At 59.2% G+C, this 27059-nt stretch overlaps 2 protein-coding genes across 12 annotated transcripts in view; both read left to right on the forward strand.

The window, feature by feature from the left end:
- The first annotated feature begins 148 nt into the window (after positions 1-148).
- PLD2 (phospholipase D2) lies at positions 149-12510 on the forward strand. 3 transcript variants are annotated; one of them, XM_045985257.1, is made up of 24 exons: positions 149-639; positions 719-849; positions 939-1081; positions 1510-1615; positions 1707-1772; positions 1902-1960; positions 2090-2182; positions 2282-2434; positions 2822-2971; positions 5585-5668; positions 5831-5909; positions 6586-6696; positions 6890-7060; positions 7395-7521; positions 7727-7845; positions 7920-8033; positions 8157-8261; positions 8476-8564; positions 8667-8780; positions 8916-8965; positions 9178-9312; positions 9470-9590; positions 10370-10484; positions 10757-12510. In XM_045985257.1, the coding sequence occupies exons 1-24, from the start codon at positions 498-500 to the stop codon at positions 10979-10981; spliced, it is 2802 nt and encodes a 933-aa protein (XP_045841213.1). In that variant the 5' UTR covers positions 149-497; the 3' UTR covers positions 10982-12510. The 3 variants fall into 3 exon arrangements, with proteins under 3 accessions (XP_045841213.1, XP_045841214.1, XP_045841212.1); XM_045985256.1 differs by having other exon boundaries at positions 150-639; positions 9470-9623; positions 10757-12509; XM_045985258.1 differs by lacking the exon at positions 7920-8033 and having other exon boundaries at positions 8079-8261; positions 9470-9623.
- Positions 12511-17090: 4580 nt separating this feature from the next.
- Positions 17091-27059, forward strand: part of MINK1 (misshapen like kinase 1) — a 42286-nt gene continuing 32317 nt past the window's right edge. For 6 of the 9 annotated variants that reach the window (XM_045985247.1, XM_045985248.1, XM_045985252.1 and 3 more), the window contains exon 1: positions 17091-17379. In XM_045985247.1, coding sequence (XP_045841203.1) covers positions 17323-17379 — 57 coding nt within the window. In that variant the 5' untranslated portion in view covers positions 17091-17322. The remainder of the gene's footprint in view (positions 17380-27059) is intronic. The other 3 variants (XM_045985251.1, XM_045985254.1, XM_045985255.1) reach the window with 1 other exon arrangement.

The following is a 27059-nucleotide window of genomic DNA, read 5'->3' on the forward strand; positions in this document are numbered from 1 at the left end:
GCCCGGGTGTGGGCCCGGCTGCTGCGCCGCTCCCTCGGCTGGCGGACCCGCGCGGGCGCCGGCTCGGGTTGCGGGTGAGGGGCCGGGGAGGGCCGCCGCGGAGGGCCCCTGCCCGGGGAGGGGAAGGAGGCGGCGGGGGCGGCGCTCGGGGCCCGCGGGGCTGCGGACTCTGCCGAGATTTGGGGTTTCCTTCCCGGGCGGGGCGCGCGCACTTCCTCATTCCCGCGGGACCCCCTCTCGCTTGCGGCCGGGCCTGGCCCGAGCCCCCCCCCGGGGACCACCCCCCCGGCCGGGCGTCTGCTCCGGCCCGCTTCGGGGGCCCCCGCGGCCTGGCGGGAGTTCCTGGGCGCTCCGGGTCGGGCCGGGAGGCGGGGCCGAGGGATTCTGGATGCGGGACCCGGGTACCGGATGGAGGTCAGAGGCGGGTCCGCGGGGCCTTGCGGACTGACCGGGAAGAGGGGCTCCCGTGGGAGGGGGAGGGCGGGGCTGCAGGGGAGATGACCTCCCCGAGGCCTCCCCATGCTCCTAGGATGGCGGCGACCCCCGAGAGCCTCTTCCCCTCTGGGGGCGACCTGGACTCCAGCCAGTTGCATATGGAGCCTGATGAGTTGGACACTCTGAGGGAGGGAGAGGACCCAGGTTCGCAGGGAGCAGGGCCGTCGGGGAGGAAAGGGGTGGAGAGCTCCGGTGTCCGCATTAACACCTTCTCTCCTCCTAGCCGACCGGATGCACCCCTTTCTGGCCATCTACGACCTGCAGCCTCTGAAAATGCGCCCCTTGGTGTTCGCCCCTGGGGTCCCGGTCACGGCCCAAGTGGTGGGCACTGAAAGATACACCAGTGGCTCTAAGGTGGCTGGGCGGGCGCCAGGGAGCTGGGCAAAGGGAGGGCTGCTGCCCAACGAGGGGACAAACATTCAGTCCCTCCCTCGCACCCCCAGGTGGGAACTTGCACCCTATACTCTGTCCGCTTGACGCACGGCGCCTTTACCTGGACGACCAAGAAGAAGTTCCGGCATTTTCAGGAGCTGCACCGGGACCTCCTGAGACACAAAGTCTTGATGAGTCTGCTTCCTCTGGCGCGGTAAGGGGACCCTCCTGCTTCCTGTCAAGGGCAGGAGTCCCCACCCTGGGGCAACACGGGCAGCCCCTGTCCCAATCCCCAGCACCGCTTTCTGCCTGTCGCCACCCCCCACCCAAGCCACCCATGCTTCTGTCCCAGCTACTTTCCCACCCCAGCTCTGGCCCCCGGGCCCCTTCCCCTGACCCCGGTTACCAGGAAACCTTCCCAGCCCAGCTCTCCCTGTCCGTGGTTCTGTGCCAATAGCTCAGCTGGGCTGGATGCCCAAAATGCCCTTGGCAGCCTCGCTCCTTTTCTTGTCTCTGTTCTTAGGATTGGGGGCCTTCTGCCAGCCTCCAGTCCTCCCCCAGGATCCCATCTCTAGGGCTGCAGGAATCCCGGCTCTCCATGTCCTGGCTCTTCTTGATCCTCCTCCCCGATCTCATCCACAGCTTTGGTGTGGCCCACCCTCCAGGCCGGGAGGCAGGCAACCGAGAGATACCCTCTCTACCGCGCGCAGGTCCCGAGGGCTCCAGCAGACATGCATCCAGCAAACAGGTGCGACCAGACACCAGGCTGGCCGGGAAGGTTTATGGTGTGCAAAAATGCCTCTGGTGCTATCTGTCTCTGTCTCTCATTCCTGCTTCAGAAGTACCTGGAGAATTACCTTAACCGCCTCCTGACCATGTCTTTCTACCGCAACTACCATGCCATGGTAAGGCCCCAGGGGCTGGGCCCTTGTGCTGTTCCAGGTGGAACAGTATCATCAGATCCTCAGGCGACAGAGGCCCTGGGTCCACTGAAAGGCAAAGTCTCTCCTCTGAGCTGTTGTCTTCCTCTGCAGACAGAATTCCTGGAAGTCAGCCGGCTGTCTTTTATTCCAGACCTTGGCTCCAAAGGACTGTGAGTGTCTGATGCCCATCACCCCGCAGCCAGCAAACCTGCAGGAGGGTGGGGAGAGCGTTGCAGGGAGGGGGCAGGAGGGGGGCTCTGGATTCCTTTTGGGCCATCTCGTCCTGATTTTCCCCACAGGGAGGGAGTGATCCGGAAGCGTTCCGGGGGCCACCGAGTCCCTGGCCTCACATGCTGTGGCCGAGACCAAGTGTGTTACCGCTGGTCCAAGAGGTGGGTCCCGGAGCGGACCTGCCGGGCCATGTTCGGGGGGAGGGGTGAGGGAGGAGATCCCGCGGGCAGGGAGGAATGGATGGAGCCCTTCCGCTCCAGGTGGCTGGTGGTGAAGGACTCCTTCCTGCTGTACATGTGCCTGGAGACGGGCGCCATCTCCTTTGTTCAGCTCTTCGACCCCGGCTTCGAGGTGCACGTGGGGAAAAGGAGCACAGAAGCCCGCTACGGGGTCAGGATCGACACCTCCCACAGGTAGGGCCTCCCAGGGGGGACGGACACCCGGGAGGGGGAGCAAGTGGAAGGAAGGGAAGGATTTCCAGCCCCTGGAGCTGGCCTTGATTTGGAACCAGGGAACTGGTCTGGCCACATGCCTGGGAGCTCTTAGCGGCCGGGCGCGGAGAGGGCCGCGGTGAGTAGAAGGAAATGGCTATCCATCCATTCCTCCGTTCCCTCACTCATCCGACAAACCAGAGAGCCTGGTCTGCCCCTGATCTCCGTGCCTATGACCCAGCCGTGCAGAAGGCAGAGACGTGCCTCGTCCGGGTGGAGTCGGGCACGAGGGACTAAGGCAGGAAGTGGGAAAGAGGAGACAGCCGGAGAGGGGAGGTGGCTGAGGCTCCCCTTGTTCTTCCTGCTCAGGTCCCTGATTCTCAAGTGCGGCAGCTACCGGCAGGCACGGTGGTGGGGCCAGGAGATCACGGAGCTGGCACAGGGCCCGGGCAGGGACTTCATACAGCTGCACCGACATGACAGCTATGCCCCGCCCCGACCTGGGACCCTGGCCCGGTGGTGAGACGCTGACGTCGCTTCAGAGCTTGTCTGTGGGCTTCTGGGTGCACTTGCTGTTTTCTGAGTCCTTGAACCTCTTCTGCCTTCTCCGCCTGCGGCTTCCCCAGTCTCCTGGACCAGCTGCCCTCTAACCACACTGATATCTAATCTCCCTCTGAACTCTCTGGCCCTCCTTACTCCCTAATCTCCTCCGACCTGATCTCTGGTCTCCTGTGACCCCGCCCCCCTGCCCTTTTGCCATGCTGTCCCTCTCTGTCCCTTAGGATCTCTTCAAAACTCTCTGATTCATTCATGCTTTCGACAAACATTTTCTAAGCACCTACTCTGTGCCCGCCCCAGTGGCAGGAGGAAGAAGCCAGCCCAGTAGCTGATTCAGTCACGAAGCAGTGACAGGTTGTCATTCCGGAGGTAGTTGTGGGGGTACCGAGCACAGAGGGGGAGCCTCTGGCCCTGCGTGGGGATATCAGGATAGGCTTGCAGGAGGCCGCAGCCTTGAGGACAAGGATGGCCCGAGGCTGGAGCTGGAAGGAGCAGAGGCAACTAAACCACATCACAGGCAGGGAGGGAGTCAGGGAAGCCTTGTTTTCTTGGAAGGGCTGCGGACATTTATTTTTTTAACACCAGAACTAACGGCTGATACTCACGTAGTACTTATTGTGTGCTGGGAACTGTCCTAAGTGCTTTATGTGTGTTATGAAGGCCTCAGGCGAACCCTGTGAGGCGGGTGCGGTTGTCCCCATTCTGCAGATGGGAACACTGAGGCAAGGAGAGGTTGAGGAACTTACCCAAGGTCACACAGCCTGTAGACAGTGGAGCCGGGATTCAAATCTGGGCAGCCCCGGGGCCGAGACCCCGCTCTTCACCATCCCACGAGACTGTTAGTTATTAGATGTCAAAGGGCACCTGGCTGGCTCAGTGCAGGGAGCGTGCCATGTTTGATCTCATGGCTATGAGTTCAAGCCCCACGTTGGGCACAGAGATTGCTTCAAAAGATAAAATCTTTAAAAAATACATAAATGAAATAAATAAGAATTCAAGCGATGCGGAAACACGTTAAGCGTGTAAGTTTCCATTCATTGCACAACCCTCCGTGCTCAGCCCCATTTCTCCCTACCCGCCTCTCAGCAGCCCATTTCTCTCCCCAGAAGTAGCCCTCACAATAGTTTCGTGTTTATCTTCTCGGCTCTTTTCCGGCATACTTTCGTGGGCTTATATGTGTGTTATTGTTTGTTTTATTTTTTTTTAATTTTTTAAGATTTTATTTATTTATTTGACAGAGAGATCACAAGTAGGCAGAGAGGCAGGCAGAGAGAGAGGGGAAGCAGGCTCCCTGCCAAGGAGAGAGCCCAGTGCCGGGCTCGATCCCAGGACCCTGAGATCATGACCTGAGCCGAAGGCAGAGGCTTAACCCACTGAGCCCCCCAGGCGCCCCTACTGTTTGTTTTAAATGTGAATGAGATCCTGCACTTGGTTTTGTGGTTTGTTTTTTCTTCACTTAATTTGTGTGTCAGGGATTAAGCATTTAGGTTGTTTCTTTATTTTATTTTTAAGATCTTTATTTTTTATTTGAGAGAGAGAGAGCGTGGGCATGCGTGTGCAAGCAAGAGTGGGGGAGGGGCAGAGGGCCAGGGAGAAGCAGAGGCCCTGCTGAGCAGGGACGTCCTGGAAGCCCTGATCGTGACCCAAGCTGGAGGCAGACACTCCCCTGACTGAGCCACCCAGAATGACTGGGTTCACTGTAGTGAATCCAGTCTTTGTCTAACCATTTAATAGGATGCATTCCTAGAAATAGAAGGACTGTGTGCATTTAATGGTATTCGGGGACATGTGTGCTCGATATTCCCGGAGATACTGCCAAACTGTCCTCTAGGAAGGCTGTAACCCATGTGTATTCCCGTAGCCTGTGAGAATGCTCACTTCCCCACGTGCTAATATTGCAAGTTACCAGTGGTCTTTATTTTTGCTAATCTCGTGGATTAAAGACCTGTTATTTCTTTTGTTTTTTAAGATTTTATTTATTTATTTGACAGACGGAGATCACAAGTAGGCAGAGAGGCAGAGAGGGGGTGGGGGAAGCAGGCTCCTTGCTGAGAAGAGAGCCCAAGGGTGGGGCTTGATCCCAGGACCCTGAGATCATGACCTGAGCTGAAGGCAGAGGCTTAACCCACTGAGCCACCCAGACTCCCCAAGACCAGTTATTTTATCTTATTATCAATTTTCTTCCTCGCTAGTGACATTGAACCTCTTCTCGTATTGTCGAGCATTTTAATTTCCTCTGTGAACTCAGTTCTTATTCTCTGCTCACTTTTCAGTTTGCTTGTATGTCTTTTTCTTACTGATTTGTTACAGCCCTTTACATATGACGTACTAATGCTTCCAGTCGTTATCTCCTTTAGTTTATTGTGTCTTTTGTGGTTTCTAATCTTATTTAGCTTGTACTGGCAAGTCTGTCCCACTTGGATACGTCTGATAATCCATCTGACTGCTCTGATCACTCTTGACTTTTGACTGACCCTGCTGTCACCTCTGATCCGTGGCTGTCCTCAAGTCTTCACTCTCCAGAGCTTTCTGGCTTCTGACTCCCCTGACCTCCTTGGCTTGGCCTCCCCCCAGGTTTGTGAATGGGGCGGGTTACTTTGCCGCTGTGGCGGATGCCATCCTGCAAGCTCAAGAGGAGATTTTCATCACAGATTGGTGGTGAGTAAGGGAAGAGCTCAAACAGGAAGGGGCAGGGTAGGGCCTGCCGGGATCAGCTCACGGGCCACAGAGGGAGGGACGGGGGAGTGGCTGCTGGCTGGGTAAGTGGCTGCTGGCTGGGTAAGGCTGAGCTCGCCTCTCACCTCCCACCCCGAATCCCAGGCTGAGTCCCGAGATTTACCTGAAGCGTCCGGCCCATTCCGATGACTGGAGACTCGACATTATGCTCAAGAGGAAGGCGGTGAGGAGAGGGGTCGGGCTGGAGGGGAGGTGCTAGGGGGTGGTCCATGCAGGGGGCTTGGTTTAGAAGGAACTGCAGCGTGGGAGAAGGTAGGGAATGTGAAGCTTCCTTTTTCGTGCTTCTCCTGGAGCCAGTGTAGATGTCTCTCCCAGTGCCCGTTACACTTTGTTTCCACGGGGTCTGCGGGGCGAGTGTGTGTTCCCTTTCTCACTGGACTAGCATTGCTGCTTTCAGTTCAAGGCACGGCGGCTGCCATGTCTGGGCATCCGTAGGTGTCACTGGACGCGCAGACCATGATGGCGAGTGGGGGCCGGTGGACGGAGGGATGGTGGGAAGGGGGACAGAGGGAAGGATGGGCAGTCGGAGGGGATGCCAACGGGGATGCGGTGGGTGGATACAGGCTGGGTGGCACAGAAGGGGGTGAGTCCGTGGTGGGGAACGTGGGTGGGTAGACAGTGACAGGTAGCGAGGAGCTGTGCGCATGGACGAGCGGGTGGACAGGTGAACAGCTTGCCCATTGCCAAGATTGCCACGAGCATCAGAGCTGGGTGTGAGCGTGGAGGCTGTCCAGGCTGAGTGGGGGTTCACACAGCAACCCCGAGCACGGGGCAAAGGGCCATCGTGCAAGGGGCATTAGGATCTGATGCCCACACTGCTACCCCCCGCTCTCCACCAGGAGGAGGGTGTCCGTGTGTCTGTCCTGCTGTTTAAGGAAGTGGAGTTGGCCTTGGGCATTAACAGTGGCTATAGCAAGAGAGCCCTAATGCTGCTGCATCGCAACATAAAGGTGACTCGGGTGTCAGAGACACCCCCCCACTGTAGCCCTACCCCCCGGGCTTCCCAGCCCCCAAACCGCCCCGTCCTCAAACGAACGTCTCATTCTTCCATCTTCCTGTCCTCCCTCCCTCCCTCTTCTGGCGCCTCGGGTCTCCCCTCACCAGAGCCCACCCTCCTGACCCCTCCCCCGCCACCTGCCGCAGGTCATGCGCCACCCGGACCAGGTGACCCTGTGGGCCCATCATGAGAAGCTCTTGGTCGTGGACCAAGTAGTGGCCTTCTTGGGGGGGCTGGACCTCGCCTATGGCCGCTGGGATGACCTGCACTACCGCCTGACTGACCTCGGGGACCCATCCGGGCCAGCGGCCCCAAAGGTAATCGCCAAGGCCTTCCCAAGCTCCCCTAAACACTGCATCGATGCGCACCATTTCCCCTCCAGCCATTCCAGGCGCTGCCCACCTCGGGGTTCCTCTTGCTGGGGCCCCAAGAAGCTACTGGGAAGTAGACCCAGTCCCTCCCCGCCCCCACACCCCTCCCCGCTCCTCTAGGACATCCAGTGCCGCTGAGGGCTGGGGGGAACCCTCTGTGTCCCTCTTACTGTCTATGTCTGTCTCGCAGTCTTTCCGTGCCCCTCTCTCCTGGGCCCTGGCTCTGTATGGCCCCCTGTGATCTCTCCTTGCTCCCCCGCTTGGGTGTGTTCCCCTACAGCCTCCCGCCCCGGGCCCCGACTCTCCAGGCAGCCCAGACCTCTCGCGAAATCAACTCTTCTGGCTGGGCAAAGACTACAGCAATCTTATCACGAAGGACTGGGTACAGCTGGACCGGCCTTTTGAGGGTGAGCATCTCCTCCTCCACAGCCCCCAGGACGAGGGAGTAGGGGCAGATGTCCCGGTCGGGGCTGTGAATGGGAGGAGCTGGGTCAAGGGTAGTGGCCTTCCCTGTGGTCGGCTCCTTGTCGGAGCCGGAAGCGCTTGGGGATGTCGGAAGTGTCCCCAAGAGACCATCCCTGGCCTTGCCCCTGATTCCCCCGGGACCCCCAGATTTCATTGACAGGGAGACCATGCCCCGGATGCCATGGCGGGACGTCGGGGTGGCCGTGCACGGTCTCCCCGCCCGGGACCTGGCCCGGCACTTCATCCAACGCTGGAACTTCACCAAGGTGCTCACTCCGTCCCGGGGGGGCTGGTGGTGGGAAGGAGCCGCCTCCCGCTGACGGCCATCCCTCCACCTCAGATGACCAAGGCCAAGTACAAGATACCCATGTACCCCTACCTGCTGCCCAAATCCACCAGCACGGCAGAGCAGCTCCCCTTCACGCTCCCCGGGGGGCAGTGTGCCACCGTGCAGGTGAGGCTCCCATTTCAACCTGTCCTCACCCCTCCCTCCCTTCAGCCCACTGCCCAGGACCTGAGAGCCGCCTGGACTCCTCTCCTGTGGTCAGGAGCCACATCCTCTTCCCTGTCCTCCCAGGTCTTGCGGTCTGTGGACCGCTGGTCAGCAGGGACTTTGGAGAACTCCATCCTCAACGCCTACCTGCACACCATCAGGGAGAGCCAGCACTTTCTGTACATTGAGGTCTGACGGGGGTGGGGGGGCAGGGAAGGGAGGGGGCGTCCGAGGAGAGGGACCGAGGAGAGCGGTGGGATCAGTCCTGGAGGACTGGTGTGGCTGGGCCTGGAGAGGTGTGCAAGCCCGGGGCGGGCGGAACCTTGGGATGGGGATGGCGCCGGGGCAGAGGGGGCTGGGCAAGGCCCTGGCGGCTGATGCCTGTCTTGGGTCCCTGCCCCAGAATCAGTTCTTCATTAGCTGCTCCGACGGGCGGACCGTTCTCAACAAGGTGGGCGATGAGATTGTGGACAGAATCCTGAAGGCCCACAAGTAAGGCGGACGGTCGGCAGGATGGGCGTCTGGGCGTGGTTTAAGCCTGGGAGGGGCGTGGCTTGTGCATGGCCCCGCCTCTGACCCCCGCCCCTTTCCCAGACAGGGGCAGTGCTTCCGAGTCTACGTGCTTTTGCCCCTGCTGCCCGGTTTCGAGGGTGACATCACTACAGGTGGTGGGAACTCTATCCAGGCTATCCTGCACTTCACCTACAGGTGACCCCCCCCATGGCCACCCACCCGTGCCCCTGTCCTGAGTCTGTCCCGCTCCCTTCCTGCTGGACTTTTGAGGTCCACCGTTCTCCTGACATCCGCCAGCCTCCCCCTCCCTCACCCACTCTTTTCCCGCAGGACCCTGTGCCGTGGGGAGTACTCGATCCTACATCGCCTCAAAGCAGCCAGTGAGTGCTGGGGGTGGGGGGTTCAGGTCCCGGACCCCCGGGCAGGGGAGCCTATCCTCGCATGGTTCTGAGACCTCAGGTAGTCTTGGGCTTCAGGGAGACGCGTGCAGACCAGGCTCTAGGCCTTTTGAAGTTGGGAGGTAGCTGGGACAGGTCTCCATCAGCACGAGAGGGTACTTGTTACCTCATCCCCTCCCCCATCTTCCTTTCAGTGGGGACAGCGTGGCGGGACTATATGTCCATCTGTGGGCTGCGCACCCACGGAGAGCTGGGCGGGCACCCGGTCTCAGAGCTCATCTATATCCACAGCAAGATGCTCATCGCGGATGACCGGACGGTCATCATTGGTCAGTCCCGGATCGGGACCCCTGGCAGCCAGAGGAGGGGGGGAGGTGTGGAGCCAGGCCCAGCAGGGGGGGATGGGGTGATGGACACTGGCTGGTCGTCTGGTAGAGGATCCCCCCGGGGCTCAGGCAGACACGGCGTGTCCTGCACCTGTCCCAGGCTCTGCCAACATCAATGATCGTAGCTTGCTGGGCAAGCGGGACAGTGAGCTGGCCGTGCTGATCCAGGACACAGAGATGGAACCCTCCCTCATGGACGGCAGGGAATATCAGGCGGGCAGGTTTGCCTTGAGTTTGCGGAAGCATTGCTTCAGGTAGAGCTGGGATGGGGTGCTCCGGGGGAGGAAGAGGTCGGGAGGGGGCTGGCCTGCCTTCTGGGCAGGTGTGCGGATGGCTTACGGGTAGCACTGGAGTTCCCGATCTAGCTCAGGGCACCAGCAAAGTAGGACTCTCAAAAAAATGAGAAGCAGGGGCGCCTGGGCGGCTCAGTGGGTTAAGCCTCTGCCTTCGGCTTGGGTCGTGGTCCCAGGGTCCTGGGATCGAGCCCCGCATCGGGCTCTCTGCTCAGTGGGGAGCCTGCTTCCTCCTCTCTCTCTGCCTGCCTCTCTGCCTACTTGTGATCTCTGTCTGTCAAATAAATAAATAAAATCTTTAAAAAAAAAACGAGAAGCAAATACTCTAAAAATAATTCGGCGTTTTTTGTAAAGCATCAAGTTAGTGGTCAAAGAAGAGACAGATTAAAAGTCTGTTGGGCTCGTTTGCCCTTATTTTACTATTTAACGGTGTGTTTATTTTGAATTACCTGGGTAGGCGCAACATAACTCTTGTAGCAGTTAAGTTCTCCAAGGATCCTTTTTTTTTTTTTAATTTTTAAATGTACTTATTTGTCAGAGAGAGAGCATAAAAGCAGGGGCAGCAGCAGAGGCAGAGGGAGAAGCAGACTCCCCGCTGAGCAGGAAACCTGAGCCGAAGGCAGACGCTTCACTGACTGAGCCACCCAGGTGTCCTGGGTTCTCCAAGGATCTTAATCTGATCTTGCGGGCACCCTTTTGTCCTGTAGCGTGATTCTTGGGGCAGATGCCCGGCCGGACCTGGACCTCCGAGACCCTGTCTGTGATGACTTTTTCCAGCTGTGGCAAGACACAGCTGAGAACAATGCCAACATCTATGAGCAGGTAGGAACCAGGGCAGGGGTGGGGAGGGGGCTCTCCGTGTGGAAATGCATGGATTGTCTTGTTCGGGGTAGGATGGAGAGAGCCCCAGCACTGAGCCATTCTCAGAAGAGAGATGAAGGTGTGGGGGGCAGATCATGGGATTCAGGTGCTCGGGGCCAGGGTGGGGGGCTGTGGTGTGACAACTGGGGGTGTCCAGCCCAGTTGGGCTTTTGGACTCTTGGCAGAGTCTGTCCAAGCCTTACTAGCTTCTGTGCCGCTGCCCCCGCCCACAGATCTTCCGTTGCCTGCCGTCCAATGCCACCCGCTCCCTGCGGGCACTCCGGGAGTACGTGGCCGCGGAGCCCCTGGCCACGGTCAGCCCACCCCTGGCCAGGTCTGAGCTCACCCAGGTCCAGGGTCACCTGGTCCACTTTCCCCTCAAGTTCCTGGAGGAAGAGAATTTGCTGCCGCCCCTGGGGAGCAAGGAAGGCGTGATGCCCCTCGAAGTGTGGACATAGCGGCGGCTCCAGCCCGGGACGGCCGGGCGCCACCGAGGCCGGCTCCCTGCCCCCAGCCCTAAGGACGGAGGGCAGTGCCCTCTGGGACCTGGGGCAGGCAGGCAGGCCTGAAGGGGACTAGAGAAGTCACAGCAGCGGACCCTCCCTTGAGAAGGAGCCCGAAGAGGATGCTCCAGACCCTGGGCTGGGAGGCAGGAGACTGTTCCGGAGAAGTTCCTCCTCCCTGCTGCCCATTTGAAACCACTGCGCTGGGGGAGAAGCAAAACCTCCCGCCTGTCCGCCCGCCCGCCTGCAACCTAGGGAAGTCTGTCCCTGCAGGAGAGGCCGGCTCTGTCCTGGGCCTTCCCAGCTCCCCCTTACCTCCCACTGCCCTTGAACCCCACCCACCCCAGGGCCTCTCTGGGCCCATCACAGCCAAGGTAGAGGGAAGGATGAAGCCTCTCCCGGCTTCAGCCCCCATGGCGGGCGCACACTAACTCCCCCTACCTACAGACAGACACTAGCTTTGTATCCGTTCAAGAAGCATTTCATAAATAAAGGCATAGAAGAGGTCCCTGCCTCTCCCTTGGCCAAACCGAGAGTCGAGCGCTTGCCTTCCCCTTCCCGCCCACCTGAGCTCTGGCCCCCAGCACCTGCTCACCACCCAGCGCGTGGCTCCTTTTTGTGCCTTCATCTCCACTGTACCTGTAGGTCCTTTTAGCAGCTGACCTGGCTGCTGAGAAGACGAGGTGCTGCACCAGGCTGGCAGGAAGGGCGGGGCCCAGCCAGGACCCCCAGAAAGCTGGAAGCTGGTGCTTCCCTGGGCCGGAGGGCTGGAGGGGTGTCTCTTGGTCCTAGAGTGGCAACAGGGGAAGAGGCTCAGGGAGGGCCCTTTGGGAGTGGTTAAGGGCATAGCCTTGAGGGCAGGAAGAACGGGGCCGAATCCCAGGCTTGTCGTGGCCGAGGTGACCCCGTCAGGTCCTAGCACTGCTCTGGGCCTCAGGGGTCCCCGCTGGGAAATGGGGAGAACAAGAGGCTTGCTGTAAAGATGAAGTCACCGATTCAAGTATTTACTGAGCATCTACTCTCTGCCAAAGACGAGCGGGTGCTCCGTAGCCGCTTCCTGCTGGGGGCCTGCTTGCATATGGAACAGAGCAGGCACACGCTTTCCAAGCGGGCACCCGGCTCTCCCAGCCGGTGCCTCTCTGGACCAGAGGGAGGCAGACGTGCCCCGGGGACACTGCCCGTCTGGTGGCAGAGCCAGAGCCGGGAAGCCAGCAGGGCAGCATAGTGAGCCCCGCGACTTCGTTGGCCTCCCAGGGCTTTTTAGGGTCACACCCTTCATCAGGTTTACTTTCCTGCACTAAGAAGCTATTACCTGGGGGCCCCGGGGGGCTCAGTCGGTTAAGCATCAGCCTTGCCTGGGTCATGATCCCAGGGTCTTGGATCGAGTCCCACGTTGAGCTCATTGCTCGGCGGGGAGCCTGCTTCTCCCTCGGCCTGCTGCTCCCGCTTGTGCTCGCGCACGCTTGCTCTTTCTCTCTCTCCGAGCAATAAATAAATAAAATCTTAAAAAGGAGAAACTGTGATCTGTTGGTTGTGATGCACTGCTCGGTACTAGATATACAGGGGCTCCTGGGTGGCTCAGTAGGTTAAGTGACTGGCTTGATTTTGGCTCAGGTCGTGATCTCTGGGTCTGGAGATGGAACAATGTGCCAGGTTCCACGTTCCATGGGGGTCAGTTGGGGGATCTCTCTGTCTCTCTCTCCCCTCCCCACATTTGCACTCTCTATCTCTCTCTGAAATAAATTATAAAAAAATTTTTTTAAAGACTTTTTATTTATTCGACAGAGAGAGAGAGGGAACATAAGCAGGGGGAGTGGGAGAGAGAGAAGCAGACTCCCCACTGAGCAGGGAGCCCGATGCGGGGCTTGATCCCAGGATCTGGGACCGTGACCTGCGCCAAAAGCAGACGCTTAACAACTGAGCCACCCAGGCACCCCTAAAAATTTTTTTAAGATTTTATTTATTTGACAGAGAGAGAGAGAGAGAGAGAGAGCACATGCAGAGGGAGCAGCAGAGGGAGAGGGAGAAGCAAACTCCCCACCAAGCAGGGAGCGTGATGCAGGGCTGGACCCCAGGACCCTGGGATTATGACCTGTGCCGAAGGCAGACGCTTAACGCACTGAGTCACCCAGGTGCCCCCAAATAAATAAAATATTTAAAAAACAAAAACAGGGGCACCTGGGTGGCTTGGTTGGGCACCTGCCTTCGGCTTGGGTCATGATCCCGGAGTCCTGGGATGGAGTCCCCCATCAGGCTCCCTGCTTGGAGGGAAGCCTGCTTCTCCCTCTGACCTTTCCCCTCTCATGCTGTCTCTCTCTCTCTCTCAAATAAATAAATCTTTTAAAAAAAGTTAAAAACCAATAAAATAAAACATACATGTAAACACTAGCATCATAAGAACAGTCATGTTACACCACACTGTATTCTGTTAAATGCAATAGCATTAGGTCTAAAACCCCAGTGTATATACCTTAATTTTAAAATATTTTAATTATGGCTTATTAATTATATAAATATTAATATAATATATAAATAATGACATAATTATTACATGAATATTATAACAACATTTAATTATTTAAATAATTGCCGGGGCACCTGGCTGGCTCAATCAGAGGAACATGTGACTCTTGATCTCGGGGTTGTGAGTTTGAGCCCCACATTGGATGTAGCGATGACTTAAATCAACAAACTGAAAAAAGATCAAAATAAAAAATAGCGCTAAAAATGCTACACATCGCTTGAGCTTTCGGTGAGTCATAATCACTGACCACAGATCACCGTAGCAAATATAACAATGATGAAAAGTTCGAAATATTGGGAGCATTAATGAAAATGTGACACAGACGGGAAGTGAGCAGATGCTCTTGGAAAAATGGTGGCAACACACTCGCCCAACACTGGGTTGCCACAAACCTTCCATTCGGAAAATATGCAACCAAAAAAGGAGGTTTGCCAGTAAACGGTATGGTCTGTAAGAGAGTGGAACCCGCACCGGGACGAGGAGGGTGACCTCCCAGGGCAGGCGTAGGGAAAGGGCTAACAGAATGACGTAACAGAGAGTTCTTCACCTGAATTGCTGGCATTTCTTTCTTAAGCTGAGTGGTGGGTAGATGAACTTGCCTTTTATACATATGTTCATATCTTTCTATGTATCTGGACTACTTCACAATTAGGAAAAAGTTTAGCACAGGTCCTGGCTTTTGCCCCTCCATCCCTCAGCCTCGCTCCCCAGTCTCAGAACTGATCACAGGAGCAGGGAGAGATGGAGGGGAGCAGAGGGAAGAGTTTGGAAAGGCTTCCTCGAAGAGGGGTGTGCGGTGGATGACAATGGGGAGGGGGGGATGCCGCTGCCTTGCTCCCATGCTTTGAGCCCAGCCACGCTTTCCTCTGAAGAAGCCACTTGCACACAAGAAATCCTCCCTCCCATGGGACGCCTGGGTGGCTCATTCAGTTAAGCGTCTTCCTTCAGCTCAGGTCACGATCCCAGGGTCCTGGGATCAATGGGCATCATCAGGCACTTTGCTCATCTGGGAGCCTGCTTCTCCCTCTTCTTCTGCCTGCTGTGCTCTCTCTTTCTGACAAACAAATAAAATCTTAAAAGAAATCCCCCCTCCCACATACAGCAGTCCCCTGGTACTAATTGGCATCCTGCTAATTAGCCTCATTGCCAGCGGTAAGTGCCTCTTTCCCAAGGGGACCGTTACCTCATTAACGGTGGAGGGGGATGGTGGAGACAGCAGGTATCCCGAGCTGGGTTGGGGCTGGGCGGACTTCTGCTTCGAACTGTCTTGTCGGTCTATCTGCAAACCCCTGGAGGACTAACCTATCCCTGCCCTCTTCATCAGCTCACTCATTGATTCAGTATCTCTTTATTTTTTTTTTGAAAGATTTTATTTATTTGAGAGAGAGAGAGAGCACAAGCAGAGGGAGCCCCAGGCAGACGGAAGGGAGATGCAGACTCCCCGCTGAGCAGGTAGCCCAAAGCAGGACTTGATCCCAGGACCACGGGATCATGACCTGAGCCAAAGGCAGACACTTAACCAACTGAGCCACCCAAGCGCCCCTCAGTGTCACTATTAAACACTGCCTATAAGGCAGGCATCAGCAAATGTATTGAGGACCTAGTGCATGCCAAGTGCTTTACATATCTAATTTTATCCTAATCTATTCTCTATTTCATAGATGATAGAATTGAACCTCAGAGAGATTGACTTGCCCAAAGGACTAACTTCAAATTCTATTTTTTCCTATTATCCCATGGACTTGATCTTGCATTACCATATATCCAGTGCCTGCTCAAAGGACAGACGCCTTCATTCACTTAACATGTTACTGAACCTCTAATGGGCGCCAAGACCCGTGCTGAACAAGGCTGACATGATTCCTGCCTTTAAGGAGATGCGACAGACATTTATAATCCGATGGGTTTAAACCATGTCACCATGGGTTTAAACCAGGCAGTTAGAACGGTTTAACTGAGCCTTGGCACATCAAGGAAGGCTTCACGGAGGAGATGATTTAGATTATGTAGGGCAAAGCAAGGCGCAGGCAGAGTGGGCGTGGTCAGAATATTCAGAGGGAAACAGCAGGTGTGCAGGCTGAAGGAGCATGAGCTGGGTTCCAGCCGCTGGGTGCAGGTTTCACTATGGGTAGAACATGTGAGATCGGATGGCAGAGTGTTGAAAACAATGCAGGAGAAGCAGGCAGAATCAAAGGGTCTTCCATGCCATACTTGATTCAAAAGTGGGGGCGCAGTGAAGGGTCTCAAACAGGACACTGAACATCAGAATTGAGTTTTGGAACAATCACTGTGAGTATGGAAACCTGACTTAAGGGGGTCCAGGCAGGGAGACCAAGCAGGTGGCTGATAGAAAGTGATGGAGGTAAGTGGGGATTGTGGCGTGGACAAGGGCAAGGCAAAGAGGAGGGGAGGGTAGCAAAGCGGGTCGTGCATCCAAATGTGTTAAAGGATCCGGAAAGGAGGGTGTTAACCCCTTTCTAAGGACTTTTCATTCAAACTCTGCTAAGTGATGTTTGCATTAAGATGGGTGGTGGGGTCTTTCGGAGACCGTACCGCTGGAAGTGATCTCGGGGAGCGAACAGCCTTATTCCTCAACTTCTCAGGGAAAGAAAAGCCCAGAGAAGCAAAGCAACTTGCTCAAGGTCACACAGCGTGACAGTGGCAGAACATGACTCCTGGTTATTCTCATAGCGTCACCCAGGCTCCAGAGAGGCTAATGGCTGGGGGTGCTGCGCCCACACTAGACTAAGATGACCCATGCAAGATCTGGAGGGGCTGGACACAGGTTCCTCCGTCTCTCGCGGCCACCCCTTCCCCCACGCGCGGCTCCGGTCATCGGTCAACGAGCAATTGCTGAGACAGAGCCTTTGTGCAGACAAAGGTGTGCGGGAGGATTCCCGGTCTTGAGATCTCGGGTCTCCCCCCCACCCCACCCCGCAACACTCCCGACTCCAGCCATGTAAGGGGGTAAAGGGCACCCTCGAGGCTCCCGGCGCCCCCGCCCAACTCCCACGTGGTTTCTCTAGCCAAATTCTCAGCCCGAGGCCCCTCCCTCGGCGGCTCCACTGTTGCCATGGCAATTAGGTGGGTGGACAGCCCATCCTATCTAGAGGCCACCCAGCCCTCGCGTGGGGAGTTACCATAACAACCCCCCTAGTAATAGGGGGGTTGGGCCCCGCCCCCTGCCCCCGCAAATAGAGGTGGGTGGCTTGATTGGCAGCGGGGCACGCGAAAGAGGAGGGAAAGGTAAGGAAAAGCGTCAAGGGAGAGCGAAGAAGGAAATGGGGGAGAGAAAGGGCAAAACACAGGGAAAGGGAAGGAAACGCGTGTGCGCACGCGCGCCGGCCGGTGGGCGCGCTCCGCGGCCGCCCGGCCACCGCCCACTTCTGCCTGCTAGGCTCGCGCGGTCGCTCGGCCCTCGCGCGCGCCTTCCGCGCTCGCGCTCCCTCCTGCGCCTGCGCGCAGGTGTCGGCGCCGAGGGGGAGGGGAACCCGGCGCGCCCGCGTCACGTTCCCTCTTCCACCCTCCCGGCGCGCGGCCACTCCGCGCCTGCGCAGGAGCGTCGGGAGGCTCGGGTTGCGGGCTCCGGGCGCTTGCTCCTGTCAGTCGGTGGGTCGGTCCTCCCGCCGGCCCTCCCCCTCCGCGTCCTCCGGGGGAGGCGCGGCGGAGTCCGCCCCCGGGATCCCCCGATGGGGGAGAAGCGGCGACGGCGGCAGCGGAATAACCGAGCCGGAGCGTGAGCGGCCCCGGGGCCCGGCTGCCCGCGGAGGCCATGGGCGACCCAGCCCCCGCCCGCAGCCTGGACGACATCGACCTGTCCGCCCTGCGGGTGAGCGCGCCGCCCCCAGCCTCGCCCCGGTTCCTGTCCCCCCCCGCCGCCGGGGAGCGCCGCGGCAGCCCGCCTCACGTGCCCCCCGAGCGCCCCTCCGCCGGCCCCGGCGCCCCCCGCTGCGGGGCCCCCGCCCTCGGCTCCCCTTCTCCGTGCACGCGCTGCAGATTCCGGGAGCCGGGTCGGTCCCCGCCCTGTGCTGCCCCGCCCCCACACTCCCCCGGCACCTCTGCCGGCACGCGGGCCCCGACCCCCTTCCCCCACCCCGCTGCCCTAGCCCCAGCCCCGCCACCTGCAGAGTCTCGCCGCCGCCGCCCCTCCCCGGCCCCGGCCCCGGCCCTCCTCCGGGCCTCTTGCCAGCCTTGCCCTTACTTGTGTCTCCTTCCTCCTCCTCCTCCCCGCTCGCGGCGCTTCGGGTTTTGACTTTGCCCCTGTCCTGACAGCTCCCCCTCCTCGCCCACCCCTGGACCGCCCCTCTCCCCTGGCCGGCATTTCGGCCCTCCCCTTGCACCCCGCGCCTGCTGCGGTCGCCCTCGTCCCGGGGCTCGGCTCTCCGCGCCTGCTCTCGCGTGTCAGCGCAGCCGTCCGGAGCCAGGCATTTCCGGTCTCGGTCCCCGCCGGTCGCACGGCCCCCTCGGCAGCGCCGCGGGGCGGGGGCGGGGGGCTGGTCCGCGCGCGAGGCCCCGGCGCGGCCGCCGGGAGGACGTTCGTGTGCATGGACTCGCCGGGACACAGGCTGCGGGCGGTCTGGGGAGCCTGGAGAGCAGCGGGGGCGGGGCGGGGCGGGGGGAGGCGATGGAGGTCTCTCCGGGGGAGGGGCCCATCGGGAAAGGGGGTCGGAGGGAACAACCACGGCGGGGAGTTCTTGGAAACACCTATTTATTGTCCCTCCCGGGGCACGTGCCGCCCCCGTTTGGGAGCTCGGGGAGCACTCGTGTTTTTAAGCAGAGTGCCGCTCGAGGAGCAGCGTAGGACTTCAAGGTGAACCCGCCAGGGACTATCCGCCCAGGTGCTGTGTTCGTGCCCTGGGCTGTGTTCTTGCCGTGTCCCTGGGGCTTCCGCCACAGGCTGGGATGTGGGGGGCGGCAGGAATCCCCCGTCGCTTGTCGCTCCGTCGGCTTCTCCCGAGGCCCCTGTTTCATCCGTCTGGCTTTGGAGCCAACCAGGGAACGTGGCCAGTAGTGGGAAAAGGCGGTCAGCCACACCGGTGCCCGGGATAAGCCTGGAGGGGGAGAGGGGAATTGAGGAGAACAGAGTCATGTCGTTAATTGGGTTTCTCTAGGTGACACAGTTTTTCTTGACATTCAGGGCATAATTTGGTGCTGTGTTGGGCCAGGAGACCTGGCGTGCTGGAGACAAGGTGATAAGTTGATAAGTTGCCGAGGGAGACGCGGCGTTGAATTTCATTCTGTGTGTGTGTGTTGGTGGGCAGAGGGTCTGGTAGGGTATAACATGATGGACTTCCCGGCTCCCCTTAATGTGCTCTGCTCCAAGAAGAATCCGTCTTCCCTTCCCACCTTGGTAGTTGATTAACCCTGGTCACGGGTCCCTGTGGCTGTGAGGGTTGACGTACAGTCAAAAAACGGGAGGGTCCAAACCGTGACCTTCGGTTGAAATCATGTGGGACTCTGCTCCGGCTTCTCCTTTCCTTGAATCCTCCAGTCTCGCCTGGACTCCCCAGCCTGGGATTTCCAGCAATTCTGCAAACGCCCTCTGACCTTGGCTGTGGCATTTCCTTTCTGGACTTCTCTGCTAGAAGCAGAAGCTTCCTTCTCCTCTCCCTCCCATCAGGAGCGCCTCAGACCTGCTCCCAGGGCATCTGTCTTTCCTGTCCCCTGCTTCTCAAGGAAGCACTCCCTGTCCCCTTCCCTGTCCCCCTCCCTGTCCCCTCACCCCACCACCACCCAGCTACTGCAGGTTAGGGCGGGGAGCTGTGCTTTCTTTGAAACGGGGCTAGGGAGGGCCTCCTTTCTCCTTGCTGCTGACCTTTTCTCAGTGCCTGTCCCCTCCGCTCCACCTCCAGAGCTGCCGTGGCCCTGGGGAGCGGCGGCTCACTCATCTTCCTGTTCTGTGCCTGTCTGTTCTCCACTGGGAACCGGCAGCCAGCAGAGTAGCCTGTTTCCTTCTCCTACCGCATCTTGTGTTGGGGGCCTGGGGTGCTGGGGGGACAAGAGGGGGATATGTTCACTTACTAGCTGGCCTTGCAGAGCCCACATCGTCTTTCTCCTCATTTCAGGGGAAGGCTTGGTTTTCAGCTGGTGATGAGAGTAATAGTCCCATAGGGGGCCAGACTGAATGGCACTCAGCTCTCACCCCGCATGGAAAGGCCCGTGGGCTTGCCGCTTTGTGAGCCTGGGCGCACTTGACCTCCGAGGCTCCATTTCTCTCCCAGCCCAGGAGCGTGGGGCTGGGCACTCCTGAGTTCACGTCCCAGCTTTCTTGCTCGCGGTGGAACCTTGTCAGAGCCCAGGGAGAGCCCTTCCTCCCGGCTCCGTGGGGTGAGAGTCGCGGTGCGGGTCTTAGAGCGCCGTGCATCTCCCTGTCCTGCACGGGGCACATGCGACCGTGTGCTGCTCCTGTCACCACACGGCAGTCAGAGACCGTCCAGCGTCCAGCGCAGCTGCCTCCGATGCAGCCCCAGCCCCCGCCGCGTTTCTTCGGAAGTTTTCTCTAGCATCCCTCCGGCGGCTTTCTTCTGCTTCGTCGTGTTCACCAGCGGCGGACAGATACCCTTGTTTCTATCCACCTCGACGGGAACGAGAGGTCAGTGGGAGCCAGGATTTGGACCTTTTGGCTCATTTTTGCCTGCCACTGTCCGTCGGCGTCTCGGACATGACGCGGGCTCAGTGTTCGTTGGACAGACGCGTGTGATGACACGGGTGCGCTCTCCGCACGGTGCTTGCTCGTTGAGCATCCAGGGAGTGTGCGCTTCCACATCCTCCTGCCCCTCTTGTACGAACCCACGACTGAGAATCTCTCTTCCAACTTGTGTGTGGAATCAGACCTTGTCTGGTGGTAAACGGAGTTCTGGAAGTCTCCATCTGCCTGTGACACCCTTGAAGCAAACTGAGGACCATCCAAGAGAAAACATGGGCCTCTTCTTTCAGACCTCCCTGTGTCCACGCTCGGTGATGTTCCAGAAGAATCTTCCGACTGTGGCTCTTGGCTTCCTGCAAAGGAGACGCGTCCGTAAACTGGACGGGACGAGGAGGGAGCAGACCCCGGGCTGACCTCTTTCCCTTTGCGTCGCTCTTCTTGGTTGACCCACTTCGTACATCAAACAGCTTCTCTCCGCTGTCCGGGCAGCTCAGAGTTTCAGGCCGTGGCGTCCTTGAAACTGTGGAGCCGCGTTCGGGGTCACAGTGTGGCGATCCCATCGTGGCGCCCTGTCAGGAGGGACTTGTTGCTGGGTCATCGTGCAGACAGGATGGCCCTTTCCTAATGATTTTGTGTTGTCATGTCTGTTCTTTGGAGAAGGCTTTTGCCGGCCCTGGCGCCGGCAGGAGGCTGTGGGGCCAGCACCGCTGGGAGAGCCGGCAGCTCCGGGCCGCTCACCGTGCAGCTGTGGATGGCACCTGCTTCAAGCAGGCTGTGGGAAGCCTGACCTGCAGCAGAAGGAGGGGCGTCCGGGAATGACCCCCCGAGAACTGTGGGGGGCAGAGTGGGGGGCAGTGAGGTGCAGGGCTGCTTGGGCAGAACAATGGAAAGAAGGGGACAGGGAACCTGGCAAGACCAGCTGTTCGTCCATCCGCCCCGCACAGGGGACCGCCCCCCCAGCTGTCCGCTGTCCGACGGAACAGATTGCCCTGGTCCCGAGAGATGGGCGGACAGGGACGGTGTGTGGAAAAGCGAGCTGTCGACGGTGAAGACAGCAGGAAGATGGGTCTGCAGGGGGGCCGGCCGGCCACCCCCACGCCGGCCGCGGGACCCTGCAAACAGTGGGCCGTGTGGAGCGCTGACGTCAGAGCCGGCCTCCGCTCCTTTGACTCGGGACTCAGTGCCTCATGTGGGGCAGCTGCCCCGGTTGGATGTGGCGTGTTCTCCACTGTCATTTTTGGGGACAAGATGGCAGGATGCACGCAGCCGCTCTTCACAAGCACGTGCCCAGGCCTGGGTCTGTAAGTGAGGAATGAGGAGGTCACCCAGTGCGGGCAGGTTCTGGGTGCTGTGGGGAGGGTGTCTCATTGGGCTGGGTGCTGCGCCGAGCTGTGGCGTCGAGCCCCGGCACAGCTGCCTGGACATGTGTGTGCAAGCCCAGGCTGCCCCTGCCTTCCTGCCTTCCTTTTGTTTGTTTGTTTTTAAGATTTATTTAGTTTGTTTTTTTTTTTAAGATTTTATTTATTTATTTGACAGACAGAGATCACAAGTAGGCAGAGGCAGGCAGAGAGAGAGGGGGAAGCAGGCTCCCTGCTGAGCAGAGAGCCCAATGCAGGACTTTATCCCAGGACCCTGGGATCATGACCTGAGCCGAAGGCAGCTGCTTAACCCACTGAGCCACCCGGGCGCCCTTTATTTAGGTATTTTAGAAAGACTGGGGAGCAGAGGGGGAGGGGCTTCAGGCAGACCCCCGCTGAGCAGGGAGTCCGCCTTGGGGCTCCATCCCACTGCTCATGCCGCCGTGACCTGAGCCAGAACCGGGAGTCGGACCTTAGTCGACGGGGCCACCTGGGCGCCCCACCAGGCTCCCCCTTTCCTAACTGTTGCTGCGTTCTCAACATCGTGGCATCCTCGAGGTCGGGAGGTTTTTATTCAGTCCGATTCCTATGAATTATACCGATTTTCTGTTGTCCTGTCTTCGTCATCTCGAAATCTGGTGCCCGGTCCTTTCTCCTCCTTAAGCGTCCACCTCACACCCCCAACTCCCTCCAACTCTCCTGGGTCGCAGAAGCAGAACGAAAAGTAGTGAGGTTAATAAGTCACCTTCCACAGGGTTTTCGGAATGCCCCCAGAGCATAGGGAGGTGCCAGTCTTACTCGGTAGTAGACGCGGGCCCTGGCCACCCCCGCGCCCATTCTCTCCCTCTCCTGTTCTCCCTGCCATTGTCCTCCTCGCCAGCCCGGGACTCTCCCCTCCACAGGAGGCCCCTCGAGAGGCCAGCTGAGGCTTTTCGTTCTTTCTAAGGGTAGGGAATGGTCCACGGGGGAGAGAGGAAAGGGATGGGATCGCAGTGACCCAGGTTGCCGCAGGGGTTTTCAGTCCAGCTGCTGCAGCCTGAGGACGTGCTTGTTAACTGTGGCTAGGCTTCCTGTTGAGTTGCAGAAAGATCCGGAACTAGGCACAGAGGATGAGCGAAATAGACTGGGTTTTCCTGCAGGCTAGGCGTGCGTGGAGACATTAACAAAATACTTGGACATACGTGTGTATGGTTACATGTCCGATTGCCGCCCGTGGGATAGACTGTATTGGAAGACCAGTATGCGTGAGCGCCTGTAGCAGAAACCACTTGGCTTTTCGCAAGACAAGAGTATTTGGTTGGTGAATGAGAGAAGAAGATTGCATGTCCAAAGACCGAGCTGGCGCTGCCACAAAGAGACCAGGTAGAGGAGGACCAGCGGGAAGAGTTTGGTGACCGCCAGAATCCGGAGACCCTGAAATGGGGCCGTGCTCGGGGCGGAGCGTTTACTCAACAACCAAGTACCCGGCCTGAGGACGGGTTGGGAACTCGCGGCTTAAGGTCCAAAAGGATTTCTTCGGAACCTTCCTGTGGGAAGGGCATATGACTCAGGCGACCCTCCTGTTTACTTATTGGGGGGAGGGTCTGTGTGTGGGGTCAGCGGGAACCGCGCTGCAGAGGGCGGGGGAGTGTGCTCGTTTCTGGAGCAGGGGCGTGAGGGACAAGGGTTATCACTAGGCCGGTTATCTCGGGTTTGTGATAAAGGGGTGTGCGTCCAAGGCACACGGCAGGTTGTGTTCGTTCACACGCGTACACAGTGAGATGATCACTACCGTCCAGCTCCTTCACATTCCCATCTGCTCACAGGCGCACCTGCGCGGGGGTGGGGGTGTCACCGGTGGCCGTGAGCCGGAGCGCTGGCTGGGCTGCGAGGTCGGCATGTCTCCCAGGAATAAGCACAGGCTGGCCCAGCCCTGGGCCTGGCTCCTGCTCTCGCGGTGTGTGGGCGGTGGGATTCCTCCCACAGCTTTGGGAGGTGCTGTACGCAAGTGGACAAGAGAGTCAGTTTGCACTGTGTGCAAGTAGAGAGTGAGTGCAGGGGGACTGTTCCTGGCTTTGCACGTTTGGAATGAAGCAGGGCTGGGGAAGCCACCGTCTTGGCCTTCTCAAAGGAGACAGATGCCAGGAGAATGAATCTGTGGTGTCCGGAGGGGGGGCAGTAGGGAGACTGTTTGGTGGCACAGCCTGTGGGAGGAGCCGTAGTGGCCAGAGAGGGATGAATGGAGGAAGGCAAGGAGGGGACTCTGCCTAGGAAACATGGGGTAGCTGGTGAGGAAGGAGGCCAGAAGGCCTTGGACAGCAGAGGTGGTTAGACCTCAGACTCAGCTGGGAAGTGAGTGTCCTCACAGCGGGAGGGTCTGCAGGACCCGCCCTGAAGCCCCGGCACCCCAGAGCCCCCCGCACCTGGAGCCTCCCACACCCCAGAGCACCCAGCATTCAGAGCCCCCTGCACCCTGGCACCCAGAGCCCCCCACACCTGGAGTCTGGGCTGCAGGGAAGCCACTCTGTTTCCTGGCCTGTGGTACGAGAGGGCCTCCTGGGAGCGGGCCTGCCCAGGGCTGGTCTTCTGGGGGAGACTGGGGGGTCCTCGCGCCCTCCTCCAGCGGGAACTGTTGGAGGCGAGGACTGGAGGGGCTGGCGCTGCTGAGCTGCTCCCGGAAGCAGCCGTCTGGAGGACTTGTCCCTGAACGGCGAGCCGTGGGGCACAGACGGAGGACCAGCGGGGCCGCGGTACGAGAAGGCTGCCTCCTTCAAGCCACCCGAGTTTCCCCTTCCTCCCAGAAGCCTCTCCTGACCGTGCCAGCCCTCACGGGTCACCTCCTTCTCCTCACAGACCCTGTAATTCAGCATTTGGATACCTCCTTCCTCGCACCGAATGTTGTTTTATGGTCTTGTCTGTTCCAGCGCTTCCTCAGGGATCGGGACCATGACTGTGACCCTTCCTCCTTGCTGATCCCTCACAGGACGCGTAGGGCTCCAGGAAGCACTCGCTTCGTGGGAGATGCGGCTTTGAGCCTTGCTGTGACCTGTCCTCTCCCGCTAGATGGGACCTATGGGCAGTGAAGCGTGGCCTGTGTGTCCTGCCTATGCGGCGGGTCCCTTACGCAGTGGGTTCCTTATGCAGCCATCCTTGGCCAGGGTGGTACTGTCCTCCCTCGGGGGGCTGTCCAGAAATGCTGGGCAGGGCCGTGTAACGGTCACTGTGCGTGCAGGGGGACCGGAGACGTTCATGCCCCGAGTGTGGGCAGCACAGGGGAGAATCCCGTTTCCACCCGGGCTGCCAGCGGGGCTGCCTGGGAAGGTCCTGGTGTAGTCGTGTGTGTGTGTGTGTGTGTGTGTGTGTGTGTCCCCCCTCCACCCCGCCCCGGTCCGGGCTCTGGGTGGGGAGAGCAGTGCGGGCTGCTCATGGGCTCGGTGCCCGGCACCTACCTGTCCTGACAGCTCCTACGCATCTGCCCGCTCGCCTCCCAAGGTAAAGCGGGCAGGCTCCAGGCAGACTGGAAGGAAGACGGTTCGCGTGTGCTCTCCTTACCGCCTGCCCGCTCTTCTTTCAAGGCACACTTCCGAGAGGGTGGCTGATGCGCAGAGTGTTTGGTGTTTAATTCTGAGTGGCTGGGGATAGGAGTCTTCAGGGAGACAGGTGGGAGCGCCCCGCAGCCGAGCACCAGCGGGCAGAAGGGGGTGTGCCCCGGGGTCTGGCAGGGGAGGCCGGCGCACGCATCTCTCTGCTCGGGTCTCTGCACTCTCAGCTTGGCTCCTGGAAGGCAGAGGTGCGGTGAGCGAGCACAGGGAGGAAGGCAGCTTGCGCGGGTACACTTTGGGGGTGGGTGAGGGGCGGGGGGTAGAGCAGTGATGGGGACAAGCTGGTGAAGCCCGGGGACGGGGCTGCCATCGCTTCTTGCTGCCTCTCAACCTGGCCTAGAGCAGAGCGTGGCGGGCTCCTGGCCTCGTGTCGCCAGGGCGTGGAGACGCCGTGGTCCTCTGACCTGAGCAAGGTCCCTCTCTCTGGAAACCACCTCGGGCCCGCGTGTCGGACAGCGCTGGGTTGGGGGGGACAGGTGGCAGGTGGCCCTGCCGTTTGTTCCTTTGTGCTTTGGACTCCCAGCGAGCCCCTGTTCTCTCCTATCCGTTCTGATCCATCATTTCTGTTTTAACGGGAGGGGTTTTGGGGTCGGAGTGAGAACAGCGAGGACACTAGCGGTAGCTCCTGTGCTTACAGACGCTCGCCCGCCCTCCCGGCAGCCCTTCCCAGCGGGCCATCTCCTCTCTTTCAAGGTGGAGTCGCCAAGCGCGCGGAACGTGGGGAGTCCCGGACCTCGTCCAGGGTGGGCCAGCCGGGACATGGCACATCTCGAGGCCGACTCAGGTCTGACTCACCGCACAGCCGGAGCGTGTTGGCGCCTGAGCCATGGGGCTGCTCCCGGCGGGCAGGGCGTGCGCGGGGCCGTGCGGGGTCGAGGGTGCGGCCTGGCTTCCGCCCGGGACGGTGCGCTCGGAGCAGTGCGGTCTCCTCCCCGCTCCCGTCGTGAATGCAGGCTCGTGGCGGGCAGCCTGTGTGGGCTCGCGCAGGGACGCGCCACTGTCCGTGTTTCTGGGCCTGCAGCCTCTGGGGACTTTGGGAGTGTGGCCTGCCTTGCGGACAGCCCATGTGAGACGTGGTTCCTGCCCTTGGGGGACCCACGGTCCGGATCTGGGTCTTGGGAGAGGGCAGGCTTTATTCAGACCCGTGGGCCATGTTCTGAGAAGAGGGAGTGAGACGTTAGCCTAGGTCTCTGAGGACGTTGGCATTGGTGGGCCCGGGCCAGGAGTATGAAACTTCACGGGGCCTGTGCCTGGCACAGATAGAGATTTCAGGGCGATGGGCTTCCGGGCAGAGAACTCTGATGACGGGAGACAAAGACGTGCACAAGAGTCCAGAAGATTGGGGCACTCGGGTGTCTCAGTCAGTTGAGCATCCGACTCTTGTTTTTTTTCAGCTCAGGTCATGATGTCAGGGTCATGATGTCGCATCCCGCTTCGAGCCTGCTTAGGATTGTCTCCCTCTCTCCCTCCGCCCCCGCCCCAACCCTGTGCTTGCTTTGTGTGCTCTCTCTCTATATATAAAATAAGTAAATCATTAAAAAAAAAAAAAGAATCTGGAGGATTTCGTTTGGAAGAAAGAGTTGAATGATTCAGAAAAGAGGCCTGTTGTTCCACAGGAAGAGAGGGAGACTGTCTCGTTCCTCCCTTTAAAAAAAAAAAACAAGTTCTTTACTATAGTTGCATATGCATAAAATTTTACCATCTTCGCCAAGTTAAGTGTGCCCTGCAGGAGCACCGAGTCCCCTCCCCACTGCCATGCGGAAGCTCTGGCCCTGGAAGCCTGCGCTCCTGACCCTCCCGGTCCTCCCTGTGCGCCCCGTCCCCAGGGTGGGTGGGGTGTGGCTCTGGCTGGCAGCGGTGTTCAGCAGACGTGTACTGGGGTATCAGTAGGGACCATTCTGGGTGTCCAGGTGCTGGAAGTTCA

Source organism: Meles meles, chromosome 18 (genome assembly GCF_922984935.1).
Source record: "Meles meles chromosome 18, mMelMel3.1 paternal haplotype, whole genome shotgun sequence".
NCBI lineage: Eukaryota > Metazoa > Chordata > Mammalia > Carnivora > Mustelidae > Meles > Meles meles.